This window comes from Myotis myotis, unplaced genomic scaffold, assembly GCF_014108235.1.
Source record: "Myotis myotis isolate mMyoMyo1 unplaced genomic scaffold, mMyoMyo1.p scaffold_m19_p_1, whole genome shotgun sequence".
NCBI lineage: Eukaryota > Metazoa > Chordata > Mammalia > Chiroptera > Vespertilionidae > Myotis > Myotis myotis.
In genome coordinates, this window is record NW_023416313.1 from 34,998,455 (window position 1) to 35,008,484 (window position 10,030).

General features: G+C 45.5%; 1 protein-coding gene and 1 pseudogene across 1 annotated transcript; both read right to left on the reverse strand.

The window, feature by feature from the left end:
* Positions 1–4,865: 4,865 nt before the first annotated feature.
* LOC118669182 (nitric oxide-associated protein 1-like) lies at positions 4,866–6,584 on the reverse strand. The gene is made up of 2 exons (XM_036335090.1): positions 6,441–6,584; positions 4,866–5,260 (listed from the first exon to the last, which is right to left on the reverse strand). Exons 1-2 carry the CDS (start codon positions 6,553–6,555, stop codon positions 5,058–5,060), a joined length of 318 nt encoding a protein of 105 aa, XP_036190983.1. The 5' UTR covers positions 6,556–6,584; the 3' UTR covers positions 4,866–5,057.
* LOC118662450 lies at positions 5,353–5,494 on the reverse strand (annotated as a pseudogene).
* Positions 6,585–10,030: the final 3,446 nt, after the last annotated feature.

Sequence of the window (10,030 nt, forward strand, 5' to 3'; positions counted from 1 at the left end):
TTCTTTCTCATCAATGTTTCTAACTCTCCCTTCCCATTCCTCTCTGTAAAAAATCAATAAAATAGATATTAAAAGAATGTAAACTTCATAAAAAAACAAAACAAAACATGGGTGGGTGTTGAAGGGCTTGTTTTGTATTCTAATTATGGTGGTCAATATAAGAGCTAGCTACTATCCTACCTAATAAAAGAATAATATGCAAATTAACTTTTTCTGCAACAAAGATGGCGACACCCATAGTGGCAGGGGGCGGGGGGAGGATGCTGGTGGCGTCGCCCTGGCGACACGAGCCCAAGGTCCCGCGTCCCAGGGACTGGGAGAGAGGGACTGGGGGCCAAGCATCCTGCGACCCGGCGGTGTGTTGGGAAGGGCCTCTGGCCAGAGACCAGGGCACGGGATGCTGACATTGCAGGCCGGGCTGTGGGAGCCCCCCCCCCCCCCCCATGAACAAAATTTTTGCTCCGGGCCTCTAGTCCTATATAATAAAAGCCTAATATGCTAAGTGTCTGGTCGACTGGTCGGCCGTTCAACCAACCAAAGCGTATGCTAAAGATATGCTAAGGCCACTCAACTGCTCGCTGTGACATGCACTGACCACCAGGGGGCAGGTGCTCTGACCAGTAGGTTAGCTTGCTGCTGGGGTCCACAGATTATGACTGAGTGAGACAGGCAAGACACGCCCTGGAGCCCGCCCACTGTCCCTCCCTGGCTGGCCAACCTCCTGCATCTCTCCCTGGCCCTGATAGTTCACTGGTGGGATCTCTTGGCCTGGCCTGCGCCCCCTCACAATCTAGGACCCTACAGGGGATGTCGGAGAGCTGGTTTCAGCTTGATCCCAAAGGTCAGGCTGAGGGACTGGTGCATAAATTCATGTACTGGGTCTTCCTATATAATAAAAGGGTAATATGCAAATTCATCCTAACAGCAGAACAACCACTGGACCAGTCACTATGAGGCACACTGACCACTTCTTGGTCCCTTCCCCTGGCTGTCAGGCCCAATCACCTGATGGTGAACAGGGAACTGGGGGTGGGTGGTGGCAGGGGGCAGCTGGGGAATATGGCCCTGATTGCAGGCCGGGCGTATGGACTGTACCCACACACAAATTTTGTGTGCCAGGCCTCTGGTCATTATATAAAAGAATAATACGATATAATTTCATGATTATTGAAACTATGAGTAGTCTGAAATATAACTAACATGATGTACTACCTTTATGCAAGAAAGGAAGAAACCCTAGAAAAGTGTAAATGCTACTAAGCAAATTTAAATCTGTTCTGTTGCTATTGTCCAAAGAAGATATAAAATAACCAAACAAAAAAAAAATCCCCTCATTCTCCTAATTCATTCATTCATGCATTCATTGAATGTCCATTTTCCAGGGACTTACTGAAAAGTAAGAAATTATCTTGGCAGGCTTTCATTGATGGTGTTCTTTAGTATGTGTGTGTCTTTTTTGTGTGGCCTCAGTTTTCTCAAATTTACTTCAGCTATTGGCCAAAGGTACTGACAATGTCTGTGATTAAGTATCATACCTATTGCATCTACCAATGAAATATTAAGACCCAATACATCCTTCCACTAGGTTGATTCTGAGAATTATTTGGGAAGTAAAAGGAAGCTTTTGAAAAACAGGAATCCAGGGGGTTCAAGCAATGGTTGTTTTAAGGAGGATCCAGACCAGTGGTTGGCAAACTGCGGCTTGCGAGCAACATGCAGCTCTTTGGCCCCTTGACTGTGGCTCTTCCACAAAATACCAACTTCTGTGCATGGGCCACGAAGTTTCAGTCGCACCGAATGTGCGCACAACCATGTGGTATTTTGTGGAAGAGCCACACTCAAGGGGCCAAAGAGCCACATGTGGCTCGTGAGCCACGGTTTGCCGACCACCAATCTATATAAACTCAGAAATATTCAGGTCATGAAACTCCTTTACTGAATATATTTTCAAAGAGAAAATAAGGATGCTCTTTGACATGAAGAGAAACCATGAGGCATCATTCCTAAATGATGTTAAAGTATTAGACTTGAACCATGTCCTTCCCACTACAGGGCATCAGTGGGGCAGACACAACGGAGAGACAGAGAGCAGGCAGAGGTGCTCTCTATTCCAGTCACATGAGCCTGAAGTCTTGTTTTTAATGTTTAAGCATTACTCTTTGACAGCTGAGAGAAAGCAATCCCCAAGGGAGGAGGAAAGGCGCCAAGACAAAATGGAACATCTGAGAAAGAATGGAAATGATTCTATTGCTCCATGAGGCAGAGCCAAGTGGGAGGGAAGCCAGGGTAAATGATCAGAGGCTGTCTACGAAACAGCCCTCCCAGCACTGGGCGCCTACTCAGTGAGGCCATAACAACTCTGCCATGGCTGGCACAGCTGAAGCTCCAAGTTAGTCATCTGCAGAAAACTAGTCTTGATCTCCATTTTGAAGAAGTGTCTGAATGATTGTCAGGGCCATCCTGACAAGGTTGAGCTGGGCTGAGGCAGGGAGGTGGGAATTGAGAACAGAAAGAAAGACAGGAAAGCGGGGTTAGGAGGACCCCAGTTCTCTCGATGAACTGAAGTGAGTTTATTAGCCACACAATCTTATTTATACACAACACACTGAATAGGAGGTCTGTCAAGAGGAATGTATTTTTTGTTCCTCTTAATCTCTAAGGGAGAGACACAACAGAAGGACAAGTTCTCAGTACAGCATATCTCAGTAAATAGTTACAGACTTCTTGGTAAGCTATGAAAGGCTGTTCTCATTCTACAAATGTTGCTCTCATTCTACTGATAATCACCATCCAAACAAGTCTGGGAAAACTGTGTGGGTAAGGGTCCCAGCCTTGCTAGCCCCTTCAGGTGCAAGGACCTTGCCAGCTTACATCTGGCCCCCAACAAATGATCAAAAAACACAAGCGCATAAGTGTGCATCTGCACTCCACTTCTTCTCGGTGGCCATGGGAAGTGAGTGTCGCAAGTAACAAACAAATTTAGACTCTGGGGAACTACATGGTAAAGCTCTAAAGATCCCTACGGCTTGCCATTTTATGGTGACTAAAAATACAAAATGTGTTAAACTTTATTTTGTCTCAGTAACTGGAAAAAATGGTGCTGTTTAAAGGGGGGAAAAGGAGGTGTAACTTTTAAAAATAAAGCTTTGACTTGAGCCATGCCGGTGTGTCTCTGTGGTTGAGCGTAGACCTATGAACCAGAACCAGGAGATCACGGTTCGATTCCCGGTCAGGGCATATGCCTGGGTTGCAGGCTCAATCTTCAGTGTGGGGCGTGCAGGAGGCAGCCCATCAATTGATCTTTCTATTTCTCTCCCTTTCCCTTACCCTCTGAAATCAATAAAAATATATTAAAACAAAAAAACTTCTGAGTTTAATATTACATTGAAGTAAAAAAGCCCTTTAGTGGCACATACTTTGTCCTTTTAGGTGTCACAAATACAAAGAAGTGACATACTGACCACCACAGGCCTGCAGAGCCAAGTAAATGACCTAATATAAACTTGCTTCCTAGTCACTCAAAACAACCTGTTCTGTGGAAGTGAGGGGGCTGTCCTGACTTAGCTTCAATGATTACTGATTCAAGGGAAGTCTTTATACTCTGACTAATGGATTAAGAAGTATCAGTAAACTGACTAAAGCTGAGAAACCAATATAGTAACAGAATTTTCTTAAAGCACAATCCACTGTGGAACAGCTGAATAGGCAGCCGTGATCTGGGCTGCATTAGGTTGGCAGAATATGAAGTAAATTAATACCAGATCCTAGCAGAAGTCCTTGACTGTCTAGGCATGGATCTTTTTGTGTGAGGTTTCAGAACCACCCATTTCCTGCCTTTTTACTGAGAATCATAAAAGGTTCAGACTGAGAAAAATCTGCTCTTTCCTCACTTTATAGGTGAGAAAATAACTAGGGACACAAACTTACTTAGTAAACTGTAATGTTTGAAACTCCTAACAAAGCACCTTGGAACATTATAGTACTCACTTTGAAACACAATGGGAGTGAGGGCTACAAAGTTTTACAAGTTGCATCTTATTCTAAGAGGCCTTAGAGAGAAGGGGGCTAGAGGATACACATTGACAGAGAACATTATGCTAAATCTGAGTCAACAGAAAATTCATGGATCTGACTGCAATTCAGGCCAATGTATCCCACTAGCATTTACTCAACTTCGGGATCTGGGACTTGACTTGCCAATTGTTCATTGTATTTAGCTAGGAATAATGAAAGGTATAAACTTCTGATTAATGTAATGTTATACAGTATACACAAATGTTAAAATGGTTATATTCTCTGACCGTTGTAGAATAGACTATGGTTGCTAGAAAGATATAACTTGAATCCTTCTGTACCTAAGATTTTTCAGACACTTTTAACTCATGTCAGGTAAACTTCCGCTTCTTCTCCAGTGTCCATTCTCCCCTTCAGTAATAAAAATCTGAAATGGTCCCTATTTCCCTCTACATCTCCCAGCTTTCTTGTGGATGGGTATGGCAATGTGACTGTTGACCCACCAATGGACTGTGTGAAATGATGGATGCAACTTCCAGGTCTTGCCCGCCTGTTTTAAGCAGGGAAGCTGCCGGCTCTTCATCTCTGTCCCTCTTCCCTCTCACTGGAAAAGGATGGCCACTTGAACAAACACCAGAGACCTACAGATGGAAGCCACGGAGTATTCCACCAGTTGGATCCTTGGATGACTACAAGGTGCAGAGCCACCTGCTCACTTCTATCTTACTTTGGAGAAACTGATTTTCTGTCACTTTTGCCTATGCCAATTGCTAAGTGGAACTCTCATTCAGACTCCAAATAAGGAATGACATCTGGTCTCAATAAAAAAAAAAAACAGTAGTGAGAGAAACTTGAATGTAGCAGAACTCCTTTTTAGGCATATTTGGGTCACACATGCATACACACACCCTTCAAAAAACAACTTATAGTTACAAACTCAATACAAATAGGCACAGTTCTGAGTAGTTAAAAGGGTGGGCACAGGGGAGCTTGATTATAGCTCCATAGTTAATACCAGCGTGAGCAAGGCCAACTCCATATTTTCACCCGTTTTTCTTCTTCTGCAGATTGCACACAAGGGAAGGAAGCTTCTTGGTTTTATAGGCCACAGTTCCTTTGATGCGCTCTCCTTTGATGTTAACGATATGTGGCAAGAGAGGTGGCCGGACCGTCAGCACTGTTCCTTGAGGTGTATAGCCTCGGAGATGTAGTCTGTCTTTAAACTGAGGCGTTACTGCAACCCAACCTATGCAGGCACGCAGCAGAACACAAAATGGTGTCAGCAACTATCCTTCCCCTTGGCCCCGTGCCTCCACTGCCTCCCCCCCCCCCCCCCCCCGCCCCACTATCACAACTATGCAGTTGGGTCTCCCACATTTGGGGAAATCGTAGGGGTCAGCACATCTAGAGTGCAATGGATAAGCCTCACCCTGGGATGACCACCTTTGTGATCATGGTATCTCCCCTGCCAGGTATATTAACAACTACCTTATTGAAAACACTAAAGCTTAAAATGGAGCATGGAGGAGGCTACTGTTCTTTCACGCTGTATTTTTTTTGTTTGTTTGTTTGTTTTTACTATATTTTATTGAGTTTTTACAGAGAGGAAAGGAGAGAGATAGAGAGTTAGAAACATCGATGAGAGAGAAACATCGACCAGCTGCCTCCTGCACACTCCCCACTGAGGATGTGCCTGCAATCAAGGTACATGCCCTTGACTGGAATCGAACCTGGGACCTTTCAGTCCACAGGCAGATGCTCTATCCTCTGAGCCAAACCGGTTTCGGCTCACGCTGTATTTTAAAAACGCATACCATGCATTTGTGAAAAGGTACAAATTTATTTTTGGAGAAGGTTGCATTTTTATGAATTACCTAGTATGTACCAGTAAAACAGTGACCTCATGTTAGTTAAGATACATTTCTACAAAAATATTAAAAAGCTACTTTATTCATCTTTTAAAAAGTGCTTGGTGCCCTGGCCAGTGTGGCTCAGTTGGTTAGGCATCGTCCTGTGCACCAAAAGGTTGCCAGTTTGATTCTGGGCCAGGGCACATGCGTGGGCTTTGGGCAGATCCCCAGTAGGGGGCGTGCAGGAAGCAGCTGATCCACATTAATGTTTCCTTCTCTTTCTCCCTCTCCCTTCTTCTCTCTCTCTAAAATCAATAAAAACATTTTTTAAAAAGTGCCTGCCCCGGCTGGTTTGGCTCAATGGATAGAGCGTCAGCCTGCGGACTGAGGGGTCCCGGGTTTGATTCCGGCCAAGGGCACATGCCTTAGTTGCGGGCTCGATCCCCAGTGGTGGGGCGTGCAGGAGGCAGCCAATCAATGATTCTCTCTCATCATTGATGTTTCTCTCCCCCCTCTCCTTTCCTCTCTAAAATCAATAAAATATATTTTTTAAAAAAGTTCCTGGTATGAAATTACCTGCAGAGGAAAACTTGATGTCAGCCACTGCTTCAGGTTTCCCAAGTCCTTCTTCTAATGTAACGTCCTCAGCAACAAGAGGAGGAAATTCTGCCATTCGCTCTTTTCCACCCATTGGAACCTTTCATTGAGATAAAATGAAGATGTTTGGAAGTACAAATTAAACTCCCTATAACTCTAATATAAAGCAAAGCACTGATAAGATAATTCTGTACATGATCAAGAATAAAATCCTTTAAACATTAATGGTTGAGAAAGCCCCAAATCACTTCTAGTCAAATGAAGAGCACAGGAAACCTATAGTTCCCAGTGCCAAAGGTCACATGTGGACGGTGACTCCTGATAGCAGGATCTGCTTTATTAGTTTACCCTATTTTTACAGCCCTCTATACAGCTCTACAAAGAGTAATGATGGGCAATTAAGACAACATCTTTCCAAATATTTGAGCTCTTAGAGGCCTGGCTACCCACAAAGATTAATCCCTGCCTCATGATGAGTCAAGGGTACACATATAAGATTCAGCGTCTATGCTTACAGATGTTTCCATGAATTGGAAGTGACTGGACAGTAATCTATATAAAGGGTGTCCCAAAATTCATGCAAGATTTGAATTTTGCATGAGCATTAACAACAACAACAACAAAAAATAAAAGCCTAATTTTACTTGGTTTATCGAATCAGATTATAATATCTGTTGCCCTTTGATTTCAATCCCTTCAATTTGATAAGCATTACCAAGTACCAATTATGGCCCAGGAGCAGGGACAATGAAGATCAATGAAGACCACGGCTTTGCGTATGTTCCAGCAAAGCCGTGGAGGCCATTTACCCGATGTGCTATTCCATACATAACCCTATACTGTATACTTTATGAATCAATAAAAAATTTACAATTTTAATTATAAACCTATCAAAATTACTTCTTGCGTGAATTTTGGGACACCCTTTATATAAAAGCCTAAGTGACCAGCCAACCTGCTGACTGTCCGGTAGCTATGATGCACACTGACCACCAGGAGGCAGAAGCTCAACGCAGGAGTGGAAACCACAGGCATGGAAACATGGAACAGACTGATGAATCGCAGAGGGAAGGGGGGAGGGGAGAGGGCAGGAAGAGATTAACCAAAGATCTTATGTGCATACTAGAGGCCTGGTGGGTCCCTCGATCTGGCTTGCGGGGATCGGGTTGAAACCGGCTCTCTGACATCCCCTGACCAGGCCAGGCCGAGGGACCCCACTGGTGCACGAATCTGTGTACCGGGTCTCTAGTTTATTAACAGATGTCTCTGTGTTTAGCACTAGGGAGATAAAGATAGATGTTACAGAGAACCCAACCATGCTGATCAACTGAACGTTGCCTCTATGTCCTTCCTTCTTCGCTGACTCCGTCCACACCTTTGGGAACCCCTGGACCTGCTGGGACTGACCCCAACAGATGGCGCCTCGAACAGGATTCCCCTAGGTTAGCCCCCCCACACTCTGGATGGATAGGACTCCACCAGGGTGCTGCAGACCCCCCTATAGAGGATAAGTAGAGTAAGGAGGTGGATAGTACAGAACTTAGATTGAGAAGATGTGCCATACTGAGTCCAAAGAAAGAAGACTCTGTATTGATCTTTAGATTGAGAAGATGTGCCATCCTGAGTCTAGAAGAAAAAAGACTCCGTATTGATCTTTTAACACATATGCTTGCTAGCAGAGGAGTTAAAGTTACTCCCAGTCAGACAGAAAGTTTTATACAAGAAGTATGTCCATGCTTTTCTGAGGAAGGAAAGGTGCCGGAAAGGTAAATGTAAAGGCATGGGAGAAGGTAGGCCCAAGGAGACTTATCCTTAACCCCACTGTAGCCTTTCCACCCTAGGAAAGTGCAGGACTAGCAAGCTCTCCCTGGGGTGATAGATCAGGACTCAGGTAATAGCGGAAAGCGCCAATCCTACTCTTAAAGTGGATACAAGAGAGCATTTGGGGTTTTTCTTTTTAATGCCTGCTTTGGATTGAGTAAATGCATTTTACTTAGTTTTAACACATCAATGTTAGCTCTTGACACAAAAAGAAGAACTGACAATTCCATCAATATACCTTTTCTATAAAAAACAAAAAAGGGGGAGAATAATGTTATATGTTAGATTTTTTGGAAATACAATGCAGAGGGTTGTACAGCAGCCAAAAAGCATCGGGCCTCCTGTACAATAGCCTCTGCTGACTCAGCCTGGTAGAAGGATACACAAATCAGACAGGAGTTTTACCAGATCTGGTGATGATGTGGGGAAGAGGTTGCGTTTTATATCTTTCCAGAAGGAGCAGCCTCTGCCTCCCTCCTGGGGACCGTCACGCCTGGGAGGCCGAGTTAGCACACCTGACCAGTGCCCATCTGCAGCAGATGTGCAGCCCCGAGCTGGAACAACCTGTCCGTTGGGAGGATCCCATGTGCCTCCTTTTTGTCTGTCCGTATGTCCCAGCTTTGCCCCACACCTCCTTTCCTTTTCCTTTTTTTTTTTCTTTCTTAATCTGATTACTTGTTTGCTGGTTCTTTGGCCTTTCTCCTTCTCTCCTGAACACAGCCTTTTCTAGAATCTCCCTACCCCACTGTTCCAGGAAGGGCACCTCTCTTTTCTGCCGTGACTAGGGGGTGTCTGGTATATGCCCCATACGTGGAGTTGTCTTGTGCCAAGAGCCTGACATCCTGGGCTGAGAAAGCCCTGTCCCAGGACTCTCCTTTGTCCTGTATTAGCCCCTCTTGCCCTTGTGTCATGAGGGACCCCCTTCTCACAGTCCATTTGCCCATAGCTGTTGCCTGAGCTCTCTGTTCACACTGAGGTTGAGGCCTCGTGGTGGCCGGTGCCATGGATCTGTCTCTTGCCCAATGGTGTGAACTGGGCCCTCCCTGGAGAAGAAACCTGGGTTCCCCAAGAGATGTGACCAGAGCCGGGGCCCCGCCAGCAGGCGAGGGGAGCCCAAGGCAGGTGCTGGGCGTAGAGGCCACAGGGGCATAGGCTACCAAGGAGACAGAACTGAACCTCTTGCAGGGGAGGTGCTGCCCGTCCCTCATTCGCACACCTCACATCACCCTGCTTGGCCCCGGAGGATGGCTGGTTAGCCAGAGACGGGTAAGATTCCTCAGGAAAGGAACAACCTAAGACAGGCACAGTCGCAGAGGGGCCATCAGGAGACAATTTGGGGGTCAACAGAGGTGGGGCACAGAGCCTCACCTCCCCCAACTTTGCAGAGGCATGAACCCTCACTCCTTCTGAGGGAGGTCTCCTGCCCCCATGGCTGCTTTGCTTCCCACGTCCAGCTCAGATCGGGACCCAAGTAAAGACAGAGACTGGCTGACAGCAGCTGCCCTCTCACTACAACAGGACTTGTTTCCCATTTCTATCTTGGACCACAGGGAAAGGGGCAGCTGAAGGAAAGGGCTGTGTCAGGATGTTACCTTCTTCCCTTTCTTCTCCCTCTTTTTTCTAAACACTTCCATGCCTTGTAGTTTTTTGCTTTCTCTTCTTTTTCTCTCTACTACCCTCCATCTCTGCCTCATCCTCCTCCTTCCCAGTATCATCCATATCAGCCGACCCAGAGGGCATAGCTGACT